A 25,766-nucleotide genomic window follows, 5' to 3' on the forward strand; every position below is an offset into this window, starting at 1 on the left:
CTGCCAAAAAAGAAAGGAAAAAGAAGCCATGCCCACCCAGTCACATGGCCAAACCACCTAGCCACGTCCACAGAACTGGTTGTTACAAAATTTGAATCCCACCCATGACTTTGTCCCACTTCCCAATTAAGCAGTTCCCCCATGGAGGAAAAAATGCCCTCTTCATCCCTTTGACTCCATCCCTCCAGATTTCAACAGGGTCACCAAACCAAGGCCAGTTTTCAAACATCTTGAGAATCTGGTTCTTCCTGAATCGCAGCCAAAATCAGAGATCCACCAAGACCACTTAAAAATGGAGTTTATTACTGTTCTGTAAGCGCTCTGTTATTCTCCTGGCAATCTTATTTTTTCAGGGCAACCCTTCCTCTGCCCATTGTCCAATGCAATCCAGTCACTGGAGCCAACAAAAACACAACTGCTACATTCTCAGATGAATAGTCATACCTTCTCAGAAACTTGGCTCCCTCTCTTACAAGCTTTTACTCAGTGCAAAGCTTCCTTTTTGATAAACTCTGGTTCGGCAAGCCACTGGGTCAATTTCCCCGAACAATCCTGGCCTGTTCAGAAGACTAGCATTGGCTTGCACCACGGGAGTCCCCAAAGACATGAAAGTCGGTCTGGAGGACATTTGAAGGAAGGCGTACTTCTTGGAAGGGTTGCTGGCCACCAACAAAGATGGTGAAAGTGCCAGGCTCCAACCACCACTGTCCAGCCCATACGGCTCTCTGGCTGAAAGATAATAGGAAGGCCACCTTGGCAGCTTGTCCCTGGCGTATTGGCAACCGGTGGAAGCCAACCAGCTGCCAGCGGGGCATAGGCACAGATGGGTTTCCCCAGCGGAGATAGAGCTGTACCACCTGCAGAGGGGACAAACATTAGAAGTGAATAGACAATCATCAAGAGAAGAAGACATCAGTAGATTCTTCACACCTTCAAAGCCTCTTCAAGGATGGAGAGATCTTTGATAAAGACTGCCACCCATTTATCCAGAATCAAGGGCCCTGAATCTATGTGAATGACCCCTGTATCTTTTATCTACTTTTCTGAAAATTAGGAATCATTTTCCTCTCTGCTCATTTGACAGGTTCCTTGAGATTAGAGACATCTGTATGACCCAATTTGGAAGCAAACAATGAACCAATGGAGTCCATTTCGTTCTCTCCTCCTCTTTCTAGCAAACCAGGAGGACTCTATGAATCTTGCCAGTGGTGGAAATGCATACACTTCAACAATACACTTCAGTTTCTAAGATTCAGAGAACAATTATTTGCATTAAGTGTTATTTGCATTTTAATCCCTGCCTGACTGTAATTCTCTATCAAATAACAGGCTGCTGCAAAAACCACTTACGTAAATCAGCTGGACAAGTATTCCTTATTAGTAATAACAAATTACTATTCATAATTTATTAGTAATATTATCTTCCTATCTGATCCTGTTTCTGCAGCTTTGCAGCCTGATCTCAAAAAAAACCCTCTATTTCAGCAAAGTCAAAATTGGCTTTTGGTTCTTTGTTCAATGCTGTTCTTCATGGGAGCTGTGAACAAAGACCTGGGGACTGAAAATCAACCACCATTTTGGATTCATAACCCCTGTGAGATGTCACTGCAATGTACTCATTTCTTAAAACCTCTATTCCACCATAAGTGGGCCTTAATAAATACATACAAATATCCTTAGGATGTTGAGCTTTGAGGTCAACTGTACAACTTTTGTCCATCAGTAGAGAAGCTTTCAGCTCTTGCTGGTCTTCAACTTGACTCTCCATCCTCACAGCCTTTGGACCCCCTTGAGTTTTCACCCATCTCAAGCAACATCTCACCCTCTTTTATCCCACCCTCTCTGCCCTCACCAGTCTTTGCATGCAGACAAGCAACAGAATTGCCTCACCTCTTCACCATCTCTGGATCCAACATTCTCCACCACCGCAGAGATGCTAAGATTCCCACAAATGGGCACTTGGTCAGCACTCACTACCAGATCCCTGTACTGGAAGGTGGTATATGAGAGTCCATAGCCAAAGGGGTACATTGGGGCCTCTTGTCCATAGTAGCGATATGTCCTGCCAATCATTGTGTAGTTCTCCATTGGGGGTACCTGTGGTTGAGGACAAGAGTAGTGGAGGACATGGAAAGATTTGGGGCTATATGCAGGGGTGGGATTCACATTTTTAACAACCGGTTCTGTGGGCGTGGCTTAGTTGGTGGGTGTGGCTTGGTGGTCATATGACTGGGTGGATGTGGCTTGGTGGGCATGTTATTGGATGGGTGTGGCCAACACAATATCACTTACATCGAGGCACGCATCTCCTCGCCTGGCCTCTCATGACTGTGAGGATGATGCAACAGTTGTAAGTGTGAAAAATGCTCATAAGTCACTTTTTTCAATGCCATTGTAACTTTGAATAGTCACTCCACACAAGCAAAGTACCAGCAAAGGAGGGGGAAAAAAACTCCAGAGAAGTTCCAGAGACAGGAAGTCTAGTCCTGCCAAGAATGTAATAAGGGTTAACGGAGAGGCAGTTTCTGTAAGCAACACCAGAATGTTTCCTTCCTGCCTTCCTTACAGGATTAGGCCAGTAATTTCTTCTAACAACCGGTTCTCCAAACTGCTTAGAATGTTAACAACCGGTTCTAGCAAATAGGTGCAAACTGGTAGAATCCCATCCCTGCAGTCATCCAGGTATACACTCAGTCATCCAGTCATCCGTGGTTGGTCCCAGATATGCTTTTTCAAAAGCAACTGGACTTTGTTTTTCCTTCAAGACGTTTTGCTTCTCATCCAAGAAGCTTCTTCAGTTCTCACTGAATGGTGGAGAATGGAAGGAAGCTTCTTGGATGAGAAGTGAAATGTTTCAAGGAAAAATAAAGTCCAGTTGTCTTTGAAAAAACACCTTTGGGAAATTTGGGGCTATAGCAAGCAGGATCTAGGAGCGACTTGAGGGTCTGTTCTTGCCCAGCCTTTATCGGTTAACCATCCTTGGTTAAGTGCTCTACATTGTCCCGATGTCAGCTTATTTTTTTGTAGTTAAGGTTTAATTACCGATTTGTTTTTCCTTGCTTTTATTTTAAATGGTGTGATGGCATTATTTTCCTGTATACTTTAAAAACAGTCCTTTCTATTCAAGGGGCAGTTAATGGGCTGTGGCTAATCCCCCATTGGAGACCCACAAAAAAACTAATTCAATGAGTTGAATCTGCATGAACTTTTAATTAAAATTGCCAGCGGCCTTTGTGGAATCTGACACACTTCAAAGGAAAGACTGCAACAGAATCTGGCTCTGGGAAAGGGACACCGCTGAACAGCACACCGGACTTTAATTTTACATGATGTATTTTCTAGTCTATATTTAGAAAAGTCAAGTCTCTTTCACTCTGAAGAACTTCATAGAGTCTTTTATGTAGTTTCCCTGGCAACAATACAGAAATAGTTTTATTTTAAACTATCTTCTTTCAAGACGATGTATGAGTTTCCAGTTTAGTCTGCAATCCTTTGGTGATCTCACATTCCAACGGTAATCCCATCATATCCCCACTATGTTTTTTAAGATCAGCCAAGGGATCTGTTTCAGCTCTGTCCACCTTGAAAAAGCCCAGGACATTTACAGTTGGACTGGGGATTCTGGAACACCTTGGAGACATTTGAGCATGCAAATTTGCTCTGGTACATGGTCATTCCAAGAAATGCTGGTGTTCTGGTTAGAAGGACTCTCACATTGTTAACTTTCAAGAAGGAGGAAAAAGAAATACTTTCTGTCAGGCTTTCTGTCTAACAGACCTGGGGGCAGTGGCTGCTATTTTTAGACATTATATATGTATAATCTTATGGGTTTTTATTTCTTGTATGCAGGTTGTTTTTCTGATTTTATATTGTATTGATTTCTAATAAGAAGATGGTCTAGAGCAGCGGTCGCCAACTGATGGGCTGCAGCCCACCAGTGGGCCGTCAGAAAATTTTGGTGGGCCGCAGAGAAATCTCATCCCCAGAGCACATCCCCCTCAAAGCAATTAATCCAGGCTGTGCAAAAACACAAGACTGCGCCACCCACATGGCCCGCGGGAACCCTCCTTGCCCACTCACTCCTTACCCGGCAAACTTGCCTGATAAATTGCTATTTTTCCAACCACCGGCTGTTCTGCTGTGCTGGGAGATTTAGATTAGCTAGGAAGCAGGAAATGGTTGGATTTCTTGCTTTCTAGCTAGTCTTTAGATCTTCGGCTCTGCTTTTAAGCACAACCGAATCTCCCTTAGGACGGAAGGTTCTATTATTCAGTGCAGACTCTTGGCAAGCAAATTTTATGTGACAGACTGAGCTAGCCGATGGCAGATAGATAGATCACTGAATGATTCTGTGAGCAACTCAATCTGCCTGCTTGCTTTGCCTGATTTTGGGTAAAATTTGCTCTTTTTTAAATAAAAAATTCAATATTTATATAAATATTTATAATATTTACATACAAGCCATGCCCAGCCAGTCACATGACCACCAGCCACACCCACAAATTCGGCTATGCCCACAGAACCGATTAGTGGTCCCTGGGATTTAAAATTATGAGTTTGGTGGTCCCTGAGGTCCAAAAGGTTGGCGACCCCGGGTCTAGAGAGGTATAGTGGCACACTAGTGCAATAAAATTAGGAATAGAATAGAATAGAATGTAGAATGTAGTAGAGTAGAGTAGAGTAGAGTAGAGTAGAATAGAATAGAACAGAATAGAATAAACAATCATTTAATCAACTTTTAAATCCTTCCCAATAACTTTCTGGAAAATAAAAACAATTGACAAACCTGGATTTACTTAACAGCTATGGCCAAAAAGATGGTAAAATTGGATGAAGTGACGACTCACTTAATAAGCGTAATGGAAGTTCTACCCCCAATCGTGGCCATTAAGTTGATGACTTTCTGTAGGTTTTTTTTTTTCTTGGGGGGGGGGGGAGGATTCAGTTATTTCCTTCCTTTCGAGTGCCACAGTCCAGGAAAGAAGCATCATTCCCCATTCCAGCCATACCTGGTCCATTCCCGTTGGCCATGTAGCTGGCAGCCTGCCGGCCGGAGTTGCCCCTTCAGCGCCCACCAACATCTTGGCCAGAGCCAGCCCTGTGGTCTCAGCAGGAAAGAAACAAGCCACAATTGCTCCCACGCCATCCTGTTCCTTGGCCCAGCTGATATCCAGAGGGCCGGCGTTGAACAGGAGCAGAATCACAGGACGGCCGGCGGCTGAAATGAAAGACCCCACCTAGCTCATGAGGAGACAAGTTGCGATCTGTGCATCCCTCACAGGTGATGTTCTCCAGATAGGTGGACTACCGTACCCCTCATCCCTAGCCACCAATGTAGAAGGAGAGCCAAAGACGGCTGACCCTGGGAACTGCCTATCACCACCAAGTTCCAGGTGAGCAGAGGACATGCTTTTCAGGAATAAGATCCACAGGTGGTAGTAGCAGACACAGGTAACTTATAGGTAACCAACCCAGAGTCCAAAGTACCTTTTCAACCCTGATCCCATCGTGCAGCTAATATCGAGAGTAAACTCCCAATCATTATGATGCCTTTTTTAAACCGAGGAGGTATAAAACAGGAAGCATGCAATGGTTTTTCTAAAGCAACAATCATTGTCAACATTAACAATACTAAAAAGTTTATAATACTGGTTGAGTAAAGCTCAAATCCTGCTAACTACAGGGACATACTTAAGTAGTTTCCTGCAAGTAGCACCGGCTGGATTGTTTAGCTTCACATTCTACCCTACAACCCTAGAATCTCTCTGGGGTCTCCCACCCAAAGAACAAACCTGCTCTGATCTTGCTTAGCTTTTCAAGGTCAGTCACTAGGTGCTACCCCCCAACTGGGCCATAACAATTCAACTGGACCCTAAAATGTGGTCCAAGAAGGCCAAAATGCTGGCCCCATCTCTCTTAGTGATGTCACTCCAGGCTTCTTGGAGTCCTCCTCTGGGGAAAGAGATAGTCCAACTCACCCCAGGCCACAGAGGACTGCAGAAGGTCCAGTTGATGTCTGGGCAAAGACAAGTTCTTGCGGTCATTGTATTCAGACTCCAAATCAGTCCCTGAGAGGAAGGAACAGAGTGTGTGTGAAAAGGGCTGCTTTGATGCTCTGACGTTCCAGAGCTGTCCAATCTCCTCACTGGGGATTTTTTCTGGGAAGAGGGGGAAATTTCTTAATCATCCAGGTCACGGCTGTCCCAAAGGTTCTTTTCCAAAAGACAACTGGACTTTCTTGTTTTTTTTTTCTCTCTTTGAAAATGTTTCGCTTCTTATCCAAGAAGCTTCTTCAGTCCTTTAAGGCAGAGATCCCCAACCTTTCCAGCTTGGCGGTCCAGCCTGGTGCATGTGTGGGTGTGTGAGAGGCAGACACACCTGTGCGTGCTCTCTGTTCAAGCAAGTGGAGCTTTGCACGCAAGTGCCCTCTGCTCATGCTAAGGGAGCTTCACGCACATGCACTTTTCCATCTCTCTCGCGGCCCAAACAGGCCACGGCCTGGTAGTGGACTGTGGTATGGGGACTGGGGACCCCTGCTTTAAGGCAGTTCTTCAGTCCTTTGAGGCAGGAGCCCCCAATGTCTGGGCCATGGCCCACTACTGTGCTGTGAGCCATTCGGAATCAGGCCGCGGAAGTGTCATGCATGCAGGCACATGCATCCCCACTTGTGCTAATGGGGCTGCGTGCGTGCATTTTCTTGCTGGCTGCTCGTATGGAACCATCCCTTCTCCCTCACTGGTCGATAAAGCCAGAAAGATTGGGAAACTTTTCTTTAAGGCAACTGGGCTTTCTGGTTTTTCTTCAAGACATTAAAAAAAAATTGAGAAAGCCCTCTTGCCTTCAAAATAAAAGCACCCTGGAGATGACGAAATGAATGAAAACAGAGAGGAGATCTCTCTGAAGATCTTGATGAAAACAGAGAGGAGATCTCTCTGCCCACAGAAGGAACAGGGATGGAGAAAGCATCTCGGGAAAGGACACTCCCTAATTCTCTGGAAAGTCAAGTCACGGGAGAGGGAGAAATTCTTTCAGGCTTGCAAGATTCTGTTACTACAACCTTAAGACTTCTTGAAGGGCTGACAGAAACCCTGCATTTCTAGGCACAGCTCTTACCTGTCCCAAGGCACACAACCACAATGTCTGCTCCTTCGATTGCAGCTTTCACATCTTTGGGAGAATACACGAGGCATCTCGGATGCTCACATCCAAGGGCAGAGGTGACATTTGCTGCGATAGCTGCTAAGCCCCTCCTGCATCAGCCAGAAACAAGGACTTCTCAGAAGTCACAAACACCGGAATGACCTCCTCTTCAGAGCCTTGACTTGTGAAACTGGATCAACCAACCCTGGGAACGTCCTTCATACGTCCCACCATATTATAGGCACATTTTAAGTACCTACAACCAGCAGAACACCCAAAGTAGGAGTTGAACTGCCCGTTGGCTTCATAGTTGAGTGTAATCAGAAGAAGGAATAAGCTTGAAGAACAGAAGGAAGAGCCACAACCAAGACAACACTCCAATAACATATCTCTCTCATTTGACAGTGAGTTGGGGTGGCTCATAAATTTAATAAATAAAATAATAATTCACACCAGCTGTAGAAAAGCTGAGAGGAAGTCTAGATGAGAGCTCAGATTGAACACCACCAGCCCCAATCACACTACCGCAGTCACACCAAAACCTGTTTGGGGGCGGAGAGAGGATTGTTGGTCCTACCTGGGTGTATAAATGTACTGGGGTTCAGGGACTGGTGCATAGTCCCCAAAGAGGAGATTAGCGTTGTCTGCAAAGGGTCCAACTACCTGCCAGAAAGAGTAAGGGAAAGTAGAGGAGAGGCCGTTTCTCATAGGAAAATGAAGTTAGTGGCCATCAAGGTTTCTTTGGGATTGACTTTGTCCCCGTTTTATAACTGAATTTAACAAACTAAAATCCACAGCATTTATCATAGCACCCACTGTTTGAAAAAGCAACCCTAAGATTTGGCCAGTCTGGACCCACAACAGGACCTCGAAAATTCCATCCCTCCCTTTTTTAAATTTAAATAACCTAATTTCTAACCAGAAATGCATTGAACCCCAGGGATGAAGTCGCAAAACTTTTCATGCCAGTCTCTATTCCTGATTCTCACCCCCCTGTCACCACCGCAGCAAGATTCTCCTTCAGCAACCTCATCTGAGGGAGGTTCTGCAGGTGAAGGCTATCCACCCAACCTCAGCTGACCTTGAAAGGCCAAATAGGACTGGACCCTCTTAATCAGATGGTTCCCCCACCAGGAGACTTCGGAACTTGCCTGAAAATTAAAAAATAAACCCTGTATGAAAGGGTCCACATAACACACACACACACCCTCAATTGACCTTGATTTGAGGGAGTCTTTATTCTTCCAATAACTTCAGAGTTTTTTTTAGTTGGTTGCATATTTTGGGAGCCAAATGGTGTTGGTGATCAGTTGTGAAACTCCCAGAAGTCAACTGGACAATCTGGACAATGTTTGCTCAGTCACATTCACAGATGTGTCAATCTCCCCATGAATATGTCCCAGGAGGGAATGTCCATTTTTAGTGCAAATTTATCAGGAACAGGTTAATTTTTGCAAGTGCCTCTCGGTGAACACTTACCGCAATGGTCTTGTGCAACAAATATTCCTCCTTAAAAGGCAGCATTTCATTCCGGTTTTTCAGCAAAACAAAGCTCTGGAGGGCGGCTCTGAGGGCCAGATTGCGATGGGCTTCTGACTGTACAACCTCCATCCCCAGCGCATTATAGGGGTTCATGGCAGGTGGGTCAAATTCGCCCAGGCGTAGACGAGTGAGGAAAAGGGGACGGACACGATGCCGGATCGTCTGCAGGAAGTAGGGTGAAGCAGAGTGTCTTCAATAAACCCCAATGGAACACTGGGGTGTATCCTTTTAAAATCCCTTGGCAATTAAATCCTTTGGATACTGAAAGGATCTATATATTTAGGACCTAGGACAAGGTCTTTTTGGGTTCAAATATTTTGTGGACAAAATATACTTTATTGTCTACTTTAAACACCTTTTGAGTAGCTCGTTTCTTGTCTGCCTTGTCCTTCTTTGACTTTTTGGGGTGCTTTTTCCAGAGCTTTGCATACCTCTGGTCATGTGCCTTTTATATTATCAGTTAATGTGGTGGAAGAGGGGATTTCTTGAGGGATCTCAGGCATAGCCACATAGTCAACCCCTGTGGTCACTTTAAAAGGGATAAAACCAGCGTTGCCGTGTACCACATTACTGTAGGCTACTTCAGCAATAAATCAGCCCAATCATTCTATTGATAACATCTTTTATCTTTAAATCTTTAAGTAAAGGAGTTACTTTTCTACCAGCATTTATATATCTTAAAATGACTCTGCACATTTTCCTACTGTATCCCACCATGGTACACAAATTGATTTACCTGCCTTGTTGTGGGGGTTTTGTTTTACGTTTTGTCCGCTGATGCATAACTTGCAATTATTCATTCCATTTCTCCTCTTATGCATTATTTTGGATACTCCCCATTACATCGCACAATCTATCTAACATCCACTGCAAATCACTCCAGTACTTAGCCAACCCCATGGCATCATCGGAATTAAAAGTGTACTTAACATGCATACCCTTCATCAGCAAATTCGAACATTAACACAAGCCTTCCCTTTCATTGCATCCACTGCTTTTCCCATGCCATTCCACAAACCTTGCATTGCACATTTTGATGGCATTCTTCTCTCTTGTTCCAAGCCATTCCCACCTTTTTCCTTAATTCCACTTTTCTCTCCGTTCAATAGGGAGGCTGAGCTATCTTCTAATTAGGGATGTGTACTTTCTCTTATCCCAGAAAATTACATTTTCTATTCGCTCCAATTTCTTTTATTTTTCTTCTACATTTGTTTTCCTCTAAGAACCGCTTTTAAAGTAGTCCCCAACTTACATTTTCACCAAGAACATGTATAGATAGTCCTCAGCTTATGACCACAGTTGGGACTAGAACTTCTATCGCTAAGCATTGCGGTTGTTAAGTGGGCCATGCCTTACTTTACAAGCTTTTTGATGCAGTTGTTAAACAGATCTGGGTTCCCTCATTGACTTTGCTCGTCAGAAGCTGCCTAGGAAAGTCGCAAATGGTCATCAGAAATATTCATGGTTGCCTTTCATGGCTTTACTTAACCGAACCGAGCATTTCACTTCTGCCACAAGTGCAACCACAGCCCTACTTTATTTCAAGCACGTCCATACTGTTAAATGCCAACAAGGATCTCAGACTTGAGACTGCCTTTGCAAGCCAACATACTGTGGCCTGCGGGGCAGTGACACACAGCTATCTTTTTAATACATAAGGGATTCATGAAAATGTAGACTTGCTTTAACCAAGCATGTGTGCAAGAAATGAACAAAAGTAGCAACTGCAATGAAGCACAGCACAAGTGTTGTAACATACAAGAAACTGGAATAAAAGGTGCTGAATTCTTAAGCATACTAGAGACTGCAGTACACCGTCCATGGATTAAGAAGGTTGTGGGAATCCAAGTGCTGCTTTAGTATGGGATGCAGGCCATCATGGTTTATTGGCTTGCTCACTGCAATTAACAGCAATGGCAATGGCATTTAAACTTATATACACCTTGAAGTGCTTTACAGCCCTCTCTAAGTTCTTTACAGAGTCAGCATATTGCCCTCAACAATCTGGCTCCTCATTTTACCGACCTCAGAAGGATGGAAGGCTGAGTCAACCTTGAGCCAGTGAGAATTGAACTCCTGGCAATGGGCGGATTCAGCCTGAAATACTGCATTCTAATCACTGCACCACCATGGTTCATAATGCCTATTTGTTAAGTGGTCATGAAGTAATGACTACTTAGGAGTTCCAGGGTTTATATAGTTGAGCATGCTGTGTGAAAGCTGCTAGGGAATAACAGCTCCAAAATATGGAGTTGGAGGGCAACAGCAAAGATTATCTCATCTTCTGCAACATTCCTGAAAAATGCCCATCTAACTTCTGTTGCTTAAAGTTCCAGTTGAAGATGAGTCTGGCTCTTTCCATGACACTCAAACACCTGAAATCAAAACCTCCCTATTTTGTAATATGACTCCATCATTATCGAATCCGACTTAGCCTTTCTTCTTCAAGGAGATACTCCTTAGAGCCCTGTCCTTCTTACTGAACTACAACTCCCAGCAATCCCATTTAGTAATAATTATTTTATTTATTTATTTGATTTGCCAATTGTTTACAAGATAATAAGTATAAGTGTATACATAGTTGTGAATACATGAAATGGGTACATATAAGAAAATAAAAGAATAAGAGGAACAATAGGACAGGGACGGTAGGCACGTTGGTGCGCTTATGCACGCCCCTACAGACCTCTTAGGAAAGGGGTGAGGTCAATAGTAGACAGTCTAAGGTTAAAGTTTTTGGGGTTTGGGGAAGAGACTACAGAGTCGGGTAGAGTATTCCAGACATTGACCACTCTATTGCTGAAGTCGTATTTCCTGCAATCAAGTTTGGTGCGGTTTACTTTGAGTTTGTATCTATTGTGTGCTCTTGTGTTGTTATGGTTGAAGCTGAAGTATTCATTGACAGGTAGGACATTACAATGTATGATTTTATATACCATGCTTAAGTCAGACCGAAGACGGCATAATTCAAGGTTTTCTAGTTCTAGAATTTCAAGTCTGGTGGCATAAGGTATTCTACAACAGTAGAAGAGTGGAGAACTCTTCTTGTGAAATATTTCTGGACTTTCTCAATTGTGCTAATATCAGATACGTAATGTGGGTTCCAGACTGATGAACTGTATTCGAGTATTGGTCTAGCAAATGTTTTGTATGCTCTGGTTAGTAGTGTGATATTACCAGAGAAAAAGCTACGTAGGATTAGGTTAACAACTCTTAATGCCTTTTTGGCTATGTAGTTGCAGTGGGCTCTAGCACTTAGATCATTAGAGGTGAGTATTCCAAGGTCCTTTACAGAGCTTGGGTCATCAACAAGATCTTGACTATTCAGCTTGTATTTTATTTTCTGATTTTTTTGCCAATATGTAAGACAGAGCATTTATTTGTTGAGATTTGAAGTTGCCATTTGTTTGACCATTCAGATACATAGTCAAGATCTTTTTGTAGGGTAGCAGTATTGTCTGTGGTATTGAACAGCTTTACATCATCAGTGAAGAGAACGAATTGCTCTTAATATGATCACAGAGGTCGTTTATATAGAGTATGAAGAGAGTTATCAGAGTATATTCATGAACTGGAATAGAGCTTAGTAACAAGGTCAGCCAATGAGAGCTGAGTTGAGGGCTGAAACTTAAACAGAGAATCTGGGCCTGGTTTATCTCTGTTCTGTGCTCAGCTTTAAAGTGAAAGAGAAACTAACTTGCTTGCCTACTAAACTAAAGTGAAACTGGGGTCTGTTTCTGAGCTCCTGAGTTGCTGTTCTGCTCTGAACCTGTAACATGTCTGCTTCTGTTTGAGTTTGCTCCATGTTGGAGAAATCTACAACTGGTATTGTAAAATTTACTTCATGTATTTATAAAGAAATTAAATGAAGCCTCAGTCACCTATGTTTACTTTTCCGGCGCTGAATTTACACTGCAACACTCTGAACAATAATTAATTGCAAAGGATGCTGGAAGTTGTAGTTTAGCAACATTTAGAAGAACCCTGGGTTCCCTGTTTTTCTTCACAAATAGACAGTATCACATCCCGACTTGTCTGCTCTGGAATTGGTGGCAATTTCTTCCACTGCAAGGAGATGGACCACTTACTTCCACAGAAATGTTGCCCTTGCTAAGGGCTTCAGCTATGTACATGTAAACATTCTTCTTCATCCCATAAGAAAGCTCTAGGTTACATCCGGCATTCACAGCCACTGCAGGGAGAAAGAAGGATGGCACAGTTAGTCCAAAAAATTCAGTGAAACACTGGCTTCAATTCATGTTTATCTGTAAGTCATGGTTTGGCTATCTGTCTGAGGAGACAGAGAATCTGGCAATAGTATGCCACCCTTAGCAAGTAAATAGCAAGAGCAGGTAGACTGGTGCTTCACAGTCCTTTACAATCTTCTCTAATGGGTTTACAAAGTCAGCATATGGCCCCCAACAATCTGGGTCCTCATTTTAATGACCTTGGAAGGTTGGAAGGCTGAGTCAACCTTGAGCCAGTGAGAATTTGCCTGCAGTACTGCATTCTAACCACTGTGCTACCACCTCATGATAGAGGACAAGATAATCTTTGCTGTTGCCCTCCAATTCCCTAGCAGCTTTAACGACCAATGTTCATATTACAGTCCTTTGGATCTCCATTTCTCACTGCTAACATTAACCTGATAGTGCCTAAGATAATATTTATAAATTCATCCGTGATGATAGTATATGTGCTAATTGGGAGGCTGAGGGGTTAAATATGCTAGGTTTGTCAGCTGGAAAGCTAACTATCTGGGTTTGAGACCCGAGCGCTACGCGATAGGGTGACCCCGTTACTTGCCTCAGTCCTGCCAACCTAGCAGTTTGAAAGCATGCAAATGCAGGTAGATAAATAGGTACCACTTCGGTGGGAAGGTAACACTGTTGCCTTGGAGAATAGTCATTCTGGCCACATGACCACGGAAGTGTCTTTGGACAACACTGGCTCCCTCGGCTAAAAAATGCAGATGAGCACCTTCACCAGAATTGGGCACCACTGGATAGAGGAAACCTTTACCTTTACATTTATATGTGCTAATTATAGACAAGGAGTTTTTGGTAGAGAAAACAGTAGTTGGATGATGAAAGTAAGGACAGATGGAAACAAATCTGGGTTCCAGGTTACAAAATTAGCCCCAGAGCATGGACTCTCAGAACTCAATCTGCAATTGAAGCTAGGTTGCAAGGGGCTTCCAGCATGGAGGTGAGAAGACAGGTGCTTTGCAACACTCACCAATTGCAGTCTCCAGGAAACTGTGGGTGTAGTGGTGCCCAGACATGATCAGCTCCACAGCACCTTCATCGCTCACTACGTAACCCTGGAAGCCCCATTCGTCACGCAGGATGTCTGTCAGCAGCTTCTTGTTTGCACAGGCTGGGACTCCATTAATTCTGCCAGACGAACCAAGGATGGTTAGCAGACTTTACAAGCACGGCCTCTTTGGGGTCATCGCTTCCGGTCTTCCTGATCTGACAAGAGCCAGTTTGGTCTGGTGATTCAGGCACCAGGGAAAAAAGCAGGAGGCGGTGAGTTCTAGTCCCGCCTTAGCCATGAATGCCAGCTGGGTGACTTTGAACCCCTCTCTCTCTCAGCCCAACTCACCTCACGGGTTGTTGTTGTAAGTAAAATAGGAGGAGGAAGATTTGTTGGATATATGCCTGCTGCCTCAAGTTATTTATAAAAGTAATACAAGCAGGATATAAATAAAATAATAAAGCAAAATAAAAAATGCAATACAATAAATAATAATAAAATAATAACAATAAAATAAAATAAACATACCTGTTATAGCTACACATGAAGCTAAACGTCCCAGCCCTTACACAGGCTTCAAACTGAGGCAGGAAAGTCATGCGCCAATCACGTTCCTCCACCTGTCACAAAACACACCACCATGTTCTCAGTATGCTGCCAGCTCATTCAACACAGCTTGTGAAACTCCTCCCAAATCAATTCTATCTTCTGTCCTCACCTTAGCCTCTTAGGTTGCATATGACCACTGCCAGAAAGCTCATAAAATTGATGGGCCTTTCCCGGGAGGACTTACAATCTGGTTCCTTAATTCCAACAGCTGCACCCTTCCTCACAGTCATATGTCAACTGCTCAACAACTGGCTCACATTTATGGTTTTGTTTGCAGCCTCCTGGGTTCACATGACCACATTTTACTATGGTTTTTGCCAAAACCAGCATTTCCTTCTGGTTTTCAGCAAAACCAGCCTACAGTGAATAATTGGTTCACTTTACCATTACAGCGTTCACTTTACAACTGTGGTCTTTGCTTAACAACTACCACAAACAAGGTCATAGAATTGGGTCAGTCAGATGGATAACCTGCATTTCAACCATCATGACTTACAGCCGTAATGAGAAGACTCCATTACAGTCTTAAGTTTTGGACTGTTTTGTCAGAAAATATTCATGAACTGGAATAGAGCTTGGTAACAAGGTCAGCCAATGAATAGGCATAGCAACTAAATCAGCCAATGAGGACAGTTTGGAAACTGAAACTAGAAGTAGCCTAGGCGTGGCTCTATATTAAGCTCTGCAACTCTGCAGCTATATTAAGCTCTGAGTCTGTCAATTGAAGATGAAACTAGCTTGCTTGTCTGCTGAACTAAAGTGAAACTGATGTCTGTTTCTGAGCTCCTGAATTGCTACTGAAGTTACTTGCAACATGTTTCTGTCTGAGTTTGCTCCATGTTGGAGAAATCTACAACTGGTTTGTAAAATCTACTTATTATGTTTATAAAGATATTAAATGAAGCATTAGCCACCTGTGTTTATTTTTCTGGTGCTGAATTAACGCTGCAAAACTCTGAATATATTTGTAAATAGCTTAAATTCATAACCATCCTGTAAGGTCTCCTTGTTCACTCATTGTAATCCAAGCCAACCCTTTAAATGTCTATGGAGATTCTCAGTCATCTGAGTCATGGTTGTCCCAAAGGTGCTTTTTCAAGGGGCATCTGGACTTTCTTTTGTCTTTGAAGATGTTTTGGTTCTCTTCCAAGAAGCTGAAGAAGCTTCTTAGATGAGAAGCACACCAGAAACATTAGATGGTTAATTCTTTAAAAAACACCAGAAAGTCTTGTATGTATAGTGTGTTTCCTTAGTGTTGTTATATCCGTGATTGCATGACCCTTGTAAATAAATAAAAGTCTATTATGCTGTTCTTGCTTTGAGGGTTGCAGGAAACTAGGCGGTTGGAATGAAAACAAATGAGCTAGAGAAACTGGCAGGAAGGAGGCGCCCAACTCCAAAATCCACCTGGACAGAAGCTCCATCTTTGATCCCATTTCACTCACCTTGGCGTCAAAGACAAACCGGGATACAGGGATATTCTCAGGACCTCCATGGACATCAAAATGCTTGCAGCCAGCATTAGCTTTGATGTAACGGGGATGGTCACCCTGAAGTCCCTTCACAAATGCAATTCCCAGTTGGGTGGTCAAGAATGGGTCCTCCCCATAAGTCTCCTAAGAGTGGGAAAAGAAGCAAGCTGGTCAGCTCACCCCTATTCTTCCCCTACCCCGTTTTTATTTCAGTTCATGACAAGCGTAAAATGAGAGCAATCTGGCAAAGAAATGAAAAGAATTACAAAGAAGAAGCACCAAAGCAATGAGATTCTTAAATAATAGGTGTATAATATAGCAAGATATTACTACCATAACTCTAAACCTACAATCTAAAGTGAAATGCAGAATATTATCAGCCTTAAACCTGTAAAATTAAGCTAATACCCATGATCAAAAGCCCTTGATCTTTGAGTCACTCATTTCTACTTCTGGTTATCCCATTTTTGAGAGTAAGATCCTAGCCTAGCAGTTCCTTGGGTCTGCCTTAAATTTCTACAGGTCAAACTATCTCTTTTTTAAAAATAGTTTTTATTTTATTTTATAAATAAAAAAAAATATTATAAATAAAATAAAGGTCAAACTGTCTCAAGATTTGCTTGAATCTAATTTTAGAAGCTCCTTTTTCAGCTCAGGTGACTCTTATGGCCAAGTCTAGGAATATTTATAGCCTTTAGTGTAATCCCTGTTGAGATAAGATAACCTTTATTGTCATGTTTTTACTGTGAGCACAGTGGCAAACATTAAAAATGAAATTCCATATAGATTCTATATGCATACCGTGTTTCTCCAACAATACGGCCTCCACCAATAGGAAGACCCAGCATGTTTTCTAGGCATTAAAATCAAATTAAGCCCCTCCCCCCAAATTTAGGCCTAGTTTAAAACATGCAAAATAGGGGGAAGGGTGGGGGGACTTGCCATTTGGAGTGCCGTTGGAGCTGCCGCCGCCGTTTGGAGTGCTGTTGGAGCTGCCGCCGCCGTTTGGAGTGCCGTTGGAGCTGCCGCCGCTGTTTGGGCCGTTGGAGCTGCTGCCGCCATTTGGAGCTGCCGCCGTCGTTTGGAGTGCCGTTGGAGCTGCTGCCGCCGTTTGGAGCTGCCGCCGCCGTTTGGAGTGCCACCGTCACATTTGGAGCTGCCGCTTCCGCGTTTGGAGCACTGCCGCTGTTTGGAGCACCACCGCCATTTGGAGCGCCGCCGCCACTCCAAACACGGCGGCAGCTCCAAACACGGAAGCAGCAGCTCCAAATGTGGCGGCGGCACTCCAAACGGCGGCGGCAGCTCCAAATGGCGGTGGCAGCTCCAACAGCACTCCAAACGGCGGCAGCAGCTCCAACGGCACTCCAAACGGTGGCAGCTCCAATGGCACTCCAAACGGCGGTGGCAGCTCCAACAGCACTCCAAACGGCAGCGGCAGCTCCAATGGCACTCCGAACAGCAGCGACAGCTCCAACGGCACTCCATACGGCAGCGGAATGGGCAGAAGGGAAAGCAACAGCGGCAGGTGCCAAAGGTCTTGGGTCTGCAGGAAAGGTGTTTGGTGGGAGTAGGGAGCTCTCTGCGCTTCGCCATGATCGCCCGTTAGGAGCGGCTGGTGGTGAGGCTGCCCGCGGGGCGCTCTAGATGAGGATGAAAGGGGGAAATTAAGTTACTCCCGAAAAGACGGCCTAGCCATTTTTTCGGGGCTCAAAAAAAAAAAAGGCCCGGCCTTATTATGTGAGAAACACGGCACATACATACATACATACAGCATGTGCATGTGTGTGTTATATGTTACACACATAGACATATTCAACCATACATATGCACACACATATATATTAATCACTGTTCATTCTGAACACTTAGCGCAAAAAGGAAAATTGCGACTTCAGAAGGTTGATGCCACATGGAAAAAATCTCTGACTGAATCTAGATGTTTTGCTTCTTCACAACTTTGGAGACACTCAACAATAGTTGCATTTCAGAGGACTATTCTTCTGACAATTAAAGTCTCTGACATGTTTTCCCTGATCTTCCTGGTCTCACCCTCCCTATTCATGTTCCTAAATCTTTGATACCTGGTTCCTGCCCCACAGTGGGTGCCGCATGATGTTCAAGACTGGGCTGAAGCAGCTTAAGCCGGTATGGTCCTTGTAGTAGCCTATGGAGTCAAAATAGTTGTGCTTGGCGCGAACCTCAGTGGCCGTAGCGTTGGCCACTTCGAAGATGAGTTGAGGACTGTTTGAAGACATAAGGAGAGTTGAAGAGAAAAGGATTCTTATTTGCCATGAAATGAGGTCATGCCAAACACGCCACGTTGTCATTCTTTACAGATGGGAGTCTCAGTTCTCTGCAGGCCAAGGGTTTCCAGAGATCTCTAATTGAGGCCCCAACTACATATTTTGTGTCAATGACATCATATGCAAATTGTGTACAGCAGGTCATTTACATCAGTGGTCCCCAACCTTTTTGTACCAGGGACCAGTTTCAAGCACAAACACTTTTCAAGGACGGGGTGGGGGTGGGGGGAAGAATCCGAGTTTGGTGGTTTGCTTGCAGACGTTTCATTACCTGACTAGGTAACATCTGATGTTGTTACCTAGTCGGGTAATAAAACGTCTGCCAGCAAACCACCAAGTTCAGGGAGCGCCTCGGCCCTGCCTCCCTCAGCCCCATCCCTCAGGTGTCTCCCTCCCTCCCTCAGGTGTCTGCCTCGTTCCTCTCTCAGTCGCTCTCTGCTGCTCCACCAGCCCAGGAAGAAACTGCTTCAAAGAAGCCGGGGGGTGGTGGCTTTCCCTGTCGCCGCAGCGCCTCCGAGCGCCTGTTTACCCCCCCCGCCCGCCCGCCCGCAGTTCAATCCACAGTGCTCCGTTCTGCCTGCCTGCCCGCCTGCCTTCTTCGTTTCGGAGCAACTTCGGCTGATAAAAAGAGGCGAATAGTTATTATTCTCAGCCGAAGCTGCTCCGAACGAAGAAGGCAGGCAGGCAGGCAGAACGGGCACTGAATTGAGCTGCGGGGCGGCAGCGGGCGGGGGACACATGATTTGCATTGTGATGTCATGGCATAGGTGACATCATTTGCCCTTCCCTGTGGATACCCAAGTCGTCTTCTTAATAAATTTAATATTTTTTTAGGGAGATAAAAACAAATATTAGAAAAGAAACAGAGAAATTAAGAATAAATAAGTAAGAAAGAAAATAGAAACAATACCAATAGAAAAAGAAAAGATTGTAAAGAAGCAGCTTATTATTTTTGGACAACAGTTGTAAATGCAAAAAAGCAACAACCCAGTTTAAGACAATATTCAATCTGAAGAAGAGGGTATTTATTTGAGACATGTTAGCCATAGTCAGGATCATAAATGGAAGCTACGCAGAAGATGGGATTGTAACAATTTTCCTTGCCACAGAAACTAAGACTCAGAAATAAGGCGACACTACCTAGATTTTCTTCCAAACCAAGGAAGGGCTTCCTAAAGGTTGTTCTTAGGTTGTTCATAGGTAGACAGTGGAGCAGTCTACCTCTGGTGGTTTGGGTTCCCTATCTCTGGAGACTTTGAAGAAGAAGCTGTACATCTGACTCTGGTAGATGGTGTAAATTGTCTTTTGAGTAGACAATCCTTGTGGCCCTTCCAACTCTACAATTCCAAAAATGGTACCAGGTTTTGCAACTCTGGACTCTTCAGATGTCTATGTCTGAGGGTATACTGAAAATTTAGCAATAATGGGTCACCAAGATTCTAAGTGGGCGAATTCAGAGAGAGAATTGGGGCAACACTCACAACAACTGCTTTTCTGACAAATAGAAATTTTGTCCACAATTGTGGCCATAAGTCTAGGACTACCTGTACATTGACTTAATAGGCAATTTCCTACCTGAAAGAGGCAGCCAAGCCGAGTGCTTGAGGAAAAGATGTCGCCCAGCCCAGAGCCTCTGCATCCCCACGAAGACATTCAGTGTTCCAGTTGTAGGGTCCAATGCCCAAACGAACAATAGGTGGGGCTGGTCCATTTCCCAGAGCTCCACCTCTCGCCATCTGTGAGTATGGTGAATGGATAACTACCATCAGGCACTCCTCTGATGTGGTTTGATAGATGAAGACAAGCAGACTGGTCTTCCAAAGCCCCATTGACCATCATCCCCACCAAACCACTCAAGATGCTTCTCGTACCTGCAGGATCATCTCCTCAGGGGTCAGCCTGTTAACCAGATCATCCACTCGTTCCTCCCAAGACAATGTGGGGTTCCTGAAGGGGAAGTCCCACCCCCAGCAGAGCCCAGCCAACAGCAATGGGGCGGCAAGGCGACAAAAAGCCATCATTTTTGTCTGCAATGGAGAAAATAGCAATACCACTTCAACTTACATACTGCTTCATATTGCTTTACAGCCCTTTGTAAGCGGTTTAACACAGCATATTTCTCCCAATAATCTGGGTCCTCATTTTACTGGCCTCGGAAGGATGGAAGGCTGAGTCAATCTTGCAGATCGAACTCCTGGCAGTGAGCAGTGAGCCGAATTAACCTGCGATTCTGCATTCTAGCCACTGCATGGTGAGTTTGTGGTGCAGGGGAACATGCCTTTGAGTTTTCATCTAGATAGGGATGTTCTTTTTTTTGTGTGTGCATATCTTGGAAGTGGCTTAATCTTCCTTCTTCCAAGATGTTCTTCCTATTTCCTATTTCCCATTCCAGCCCCTACCCTGGTAATCCTATTCAAGAAATAACAAGTTTTTACAGGAAATTTCACAAAAGTCTACAATTTTTCCAAAGAACCTTCATCTTAAAATAAGTCTTTAATGGTTTATTAAGAAAAGCCCAAGGGAGATTCAAGAGCAGCTGCATTAATTCTGGGTAGAGTGAATGAATTCATCCACCATATCATTGTTCATACAATTCAAAACCAGTTTTCGTTTCTCAACAACTCACTGAATTAACTACAAATGATTGGCTCTGCACATTAAACCGTGAACTGACTTACAAACCAATTCACTAGTTCGCAATCATGCTAAGCCAAAATTAAACCACATGATAACTCAAACCACTGTGTGATCTCAGCTCATTATACTAACCATGACTAAATGACATAGTAAACCATAATAGTGTGCAGTATTAAAAATGTGCAGTAAACCATAATAGGCTTTGATATGACCCCAATATCTGAATCCAGCCATTGTGGTCTATTCAACAAACAGTGCAATTTATGAACCCAGCCAAGAGTCACAAAGAGACTGCAGACAATATTTTATATTCTGAAAGGGAGAGCTGGGTTCAAATCCAAGCTTGGATGTGGTGTCAATGGCAACCAATCCCACTGGGGAAGGGAGACATAAGGATGGAAGAACCATGTATTCCACCCTAGCTCTTTAGAAAAAAAAGAAGAAGGAAGCATCACAACAATGTAGCAACTTGGTATCAACATTCATTTACTGATGAGCCCATATGCCAGTCCTATCAGAGCATCTTAACCATCAAAAGAAAAGAGGGACTAGACTCCTCAATTTTGAAAAATGTGTGAACCCAAAAAGAAAAAAAGAAATTATATTTGTCTATTAGATAAATAAATAAATACATACATACGACAGACAGACAGAAAGAAAAGAAAGACAATTCATAACAATTATGTAAAAGCATAGTTTCAACATGAATCCATAATGTGATTTATTTTGCGTGTTGCATGTTGTATGAATATCCAGCCAACTATGGTTTACCCAATAAACCCTATAAATCAGGGGTCCCCAACCACCGGTCCGTGGACCGGTACCGGTCCGCGGAACAACTCCTACCGGTCCACGGCTTGCTGGGCGCCGCCATCTTTTTTTTATTAAAACGTGCTTCCGGTGAGCTTTTCCTGGTAGAAAGCTCACCGGAAGTATGTTTTCATCAAAAAGATGGCGGCGCTTGCTCCGTGAGCTTTTCCGGTAGAAAGCCATTTCTACCCGGAAAAGCTCATCGAAGCGCGCCGCCTTATCTTTTGATGAAAACGTGCTTCCGTGAGGTCACCGAAGCACTTTTTCATCAAAAAGATGGCGGCGCCCAGCTGATGCCGGTGATACCGGGCCGCGGCGCCCAGCTGATGCCGGTACCGGGCCGTGGCGTCAAAAAGGTTGGGGATCACTGCTATAAATCAACCATGGTTTTGTGCAATATAGGAACACATGATAACTGTGTTCCCTCTGGGCTTAAAGGAAACTGACAATGCCCTGGTTCAATCCTTGGAAGGCTGCTAATGTGGTTGCTTCCCTGCTTTGGCAGCACCTTCTGTACAGAGATAAGATGATGTTGAGAAGATAACGAACCAAGAAACAGGTAAAGCATTTGTAAGAACAGAAGCAACACCCTCTTCTGAAGATACCTTATTGAAAAAGTGTTAACCTGAACCCTGGAGCAAAGAACATGGGAGTTCTGGGACTTGTACTGATTTTTAAAGAATTCAAAAAGTTCTCAGGACCAACGTGTAAACAAGTCAGTAAAATCATCTTGGGAAAGGAGGTTTATGTGCACCCAATGTGAATATAACATGGATAAACAAGATAAGCGTCTTCTTTTTTTAAAATAATTTTTTATTAATATATAAATAAAAAGCAATGTGTTCAAAATCTATATATACAGTGTGTTGCCTGCTTACATTTCTTGGAGTAACATTCGTCATAATCATAATATCTTCTCTAATGGTAATTTCATGATAACAGTGCTTTTCCCTCATACAATTGATACTGTACATATTAATTTGTAAAACTAATCAAAATTAATCACAATAAGTTACAATAAGCAACCCTGATCATGAGATTAATCTTTCTTTTGTAATCTTTGAATTTCTAACCCGTTTCTCTTATTTAACCAATGATAGAACAGATCCTGTACCTCAAAATATTCAGTGTCTTCCTTTTCTTTAATTTCAAATGTTGGTTTATTCATTTCTGCACATTCTAAATTTTTTGTTATTATCTTTTCTTCTGTGGGGATCTTCTTGCCCTTCCAATGTTGTGTGAACACAATTCTGGCCGCTGTTAACACATGTACTATTAAAAATGCATATTTAAATGCATATAGGTCTTCTTGAGGATTCTAGAAAGTCAAAGGCCTACAAGAGAATTTCATGAAGGTGTCTATGAAATCACAACATGTGCCTTCTTGCCCGGACAATGAAGCCGTGACTTGCTATTATTATTTATTGAGATAAAGAACTGAGAGTCTCTGGTCTAGTAGTAGTTAGAAAGTCTGGAAAGCAGGAGACTATGAGTTCAAGTCCTGCCTTAGACATGAAAGCCAACTGGGTGACTTTGAGCTTGCCACTCTCTCTCTCAGCCAAGCCCACTTCCCATGGTTGTTGTTGTGGGGGAAATAGGAGGAAGTATTTGTGCATTTGCCACCTTGAATTATTTGCAAAAACAATAAAAGCAGGATGTAAATAAATACAAAAAGAAAGAAGAAATAAAGAAAAACCTATTGCTATTACTTACTATTACTATCTATTGTTTACTATCCAAAAGGTGCTTTTTCAAAAGGCAACTGGACTTTCTTGGTTGTTTGCCTTGAAAACATTTAGCTTCTCATCCAAGAAACTGGTCAGAACTGAAGAAACTACTTGGATGAGAAGCGAAATGTTTTAAAGGAAAAAAACCAAGAAAGTCCAGCTGTCTTTTGAAAAAGCACCTTTGGGACAACCATGACCTGGATGATTGAGAATCTCCATAGATATTTTTACTATCTTCTCTGACTTAGTATTTTATTTTCCGGGGTGGACTTCAGTCTAAGTACTACTCATCTGCTCTGAATCTGCTCACAATTTTTGAGATCAGCGTTGTCTCCAAAACTGAACTGTTTCCCTACAACAGGGCTCTTCAAACTTGACAGCTTTAAGACTTGCGGTCTTCAACTCTCAGAATTCCTCCTCCAGTCATGTTAGCTCGGGAGTTCTGGGAGTTGAAGTCCCACCAGTCTTAAACTTGCCAAGTTTGGAGACCCTTGCCCTACAACAAGCACCCTAAGCACTGAGGGGGATTCCTCCACCAAGGAAGCCATGCTGAGTCTATCTATGCATTGCTAAACATGTCATGGTTATATTTGGTTTCACCAGTCAGCACTAACTAACAAGCCATCATTTGCAGATCCCAGGGCTTGGGTATGGTCACCCATGAAACCAGAACCGAAGCAATCAGACCACAGATCTACATGGCCTATGAACAGATCCTTTCCACATGGAGAACAAGACACAAAAATTGACCGACTAGAATCAGGGGTCTCCAACCTTGGCAACTTTCATTTCGTGTTGATCCACACAATGCCTAATCCCATAAAAAGCCTTCCCAAAAGTTAAAACAGGCTGAAGTGAACTATTTGAAACCGAAAGTCATGCTTTCACCAGGAGCAAACCTTTGATGATCAGAGGGAAAGACCACTTAGAGATGCATACCTGTCTTCGGGGCAACCATAGGAATCTTAACGATGTGGTTTTCTACCATGCTTTTTCACTCCTTCTCAGTCTAGTTTGCAGTCCTGAAGGCGATCTAACTTTATGAGGTTTTTGGAGTGCAACACCTGGATTACTTCCTACTTGTCAACCTTCCAGAGGCAGCAGAAGAAGACATTTCTCAGCTATGCAGCCAACTTTCTGGTTGGCACCAGCACTTTTTCGGGTTTGATTTTTCGGGTTCCAAGGTGGGATTGCGCCCCCCACTCCCCAACCCCAAGGAGGCTCGTTTCTCCCGGGTCCTGCACCCTTCGCGAACCCAGCGGTGCCGGACCTGGTTCGGTGCTCTCCAGCGACGGAAGGTAACCGACCCAAGTTGGTTAAGGGTCACTGATGGAGAGGGCGCTGCTGTCTCTCCCCACTCCTCCCTCCGCTACCTTGCCCCCCTTACCTTCTCAAGCGATCCCTCCGTCCAGCCGCTCCTGCACCCGGCTGCCTCTGTTGCATCTGTTGCAAGCGCAGAGTCGTTGCACAACGGCGATCACGAGGCAGCTCCCCGCCTCTGCAGCCCGGAGGCTGGCGTGGAAAAGCCGAGCACCAGGCTGCGGTCTGGTGCGCGGAACAGGAGCCTCCTTCCCGGCTGACTCTTTAGGCTTAGCAAGCTTTTAGCAGCCCAATCCCTCCTTGCTCAGCAACCTCTGGTCCCCTCGCTTCTGCATACCAGGAAGGGCGGGCGCTTGCGGACGGAGGCGGGGCTTCTCTTCCCCCACCCCGCCCCCCGCTCGGATGAGCTGAGCCCGGCCCAGCTGGTCCGAGAGGAGCCGAGCTGCAGGCGAAAGCACTCGATCCCCTTCCGGTAGGTCGCCGCCGAACTGCTCTTCTCGGCTTGTCCGCTAGAGGGCGAACCTATTCCCCAGCCGGACGCCGGCTGCCGGAAGCCCATCTGGGACAGGTAAACTTGCTGAGTCCACTCAAGCGGGAAAGTTACCTCAGCTCTTGCTAACTTCACAGACTCAGCGGTGCAGTTTTCCTGAGGTGATGTAGAAGAGGGATTTTGCCCCATCTCTTAAAAAAAGGAATACTACTACTATTAGGAATACTACTACTACTACTGGTAACAACAACAATAACAACAACAATAATAATAATAATAACAACAACAACAACAACTAGCAGCAGCAGCAACCCGTATCAGCATCAGTCACTGGTATTTGTGATACATTTTTAAATGTTTGGTTGACCGAGTTTCATGTTTAATGAATAAAAGATAATAATAACAGCAACAATAACAACAATAACGACAACAATAACAATAATAATATTACAGTTGT

General features: G+C 43.9%; 1 protein-coding gene across 2 annotated transcripts; it reads right to left on the reverse strand.

Annotated features, from left to right (window-relative positions):
- Positions 1 to 281: 281 nt before the first annotated feature.
- LOC113420643 (uncharacterized) lies at positions 282 to 25,293 on the reverse strand. Of its 2 annotated transcripts, none has more exons than XM_026680675.2 (15): positions 24,887 to 25,293; positions 20,197 to 20,352; positions 19,901 to 20,061; positions 18,104 to 18,263; positions 15,996 to 16,166; positions 14,470 to 14,561; positions 13,921 to 14,078; positions 12,771 to 12,874; positions 8,620 to 8,844; positions 7,718 to 7,803; positions 7,114 to 7,250; positions 5,979 to 6,068; positions 5,010 to 5,218; positions 1,891 to 2,097; positions 282 to 857 (listed from the first exon to the last, which is right to left on the reverse strand). In XM_026680675.2, exons 2-15 carry the CDS (start codon positions 20,344 to 20,346, stop codon positions 570 to 572), a joined length of 2,238 nt encoding a protein of 745 aa, XP_026536460.2. In that variant the 5' UTR covers positions 20,347 to 20,352; positions 24,887 to 25,293; the 3' UTR covers positions 282 to 569. The 2 variants fall into 2 exon arrangements, with proteins under 2 accessions (XP_026536460.2, XP_087826670.1); XM_087970544.1 differs by lacking the exon at positions 24,887 to 25,293 and adding an exon at positions 24,439 to 24,528.
- Positions 25,294 to 25,766: the final 473 nt, after the last annotated feature.

The sequence above is a fragment of the Notechis scutatus genome, chromosome 8 (genome assembly GCF_049901735.1).
Source record: "Notechis scutatus isolate UNSWTSFEM ecotype Mainland chromosome 8, rNotScu1.2, whole genome shotgun sequence".
Classification (NCBI taxonomy): Eukaryota; Metazoa; Chordata; class Lepidosauria; order Squamata; family Elapidae; genus Notechis; species Notechis scutatus.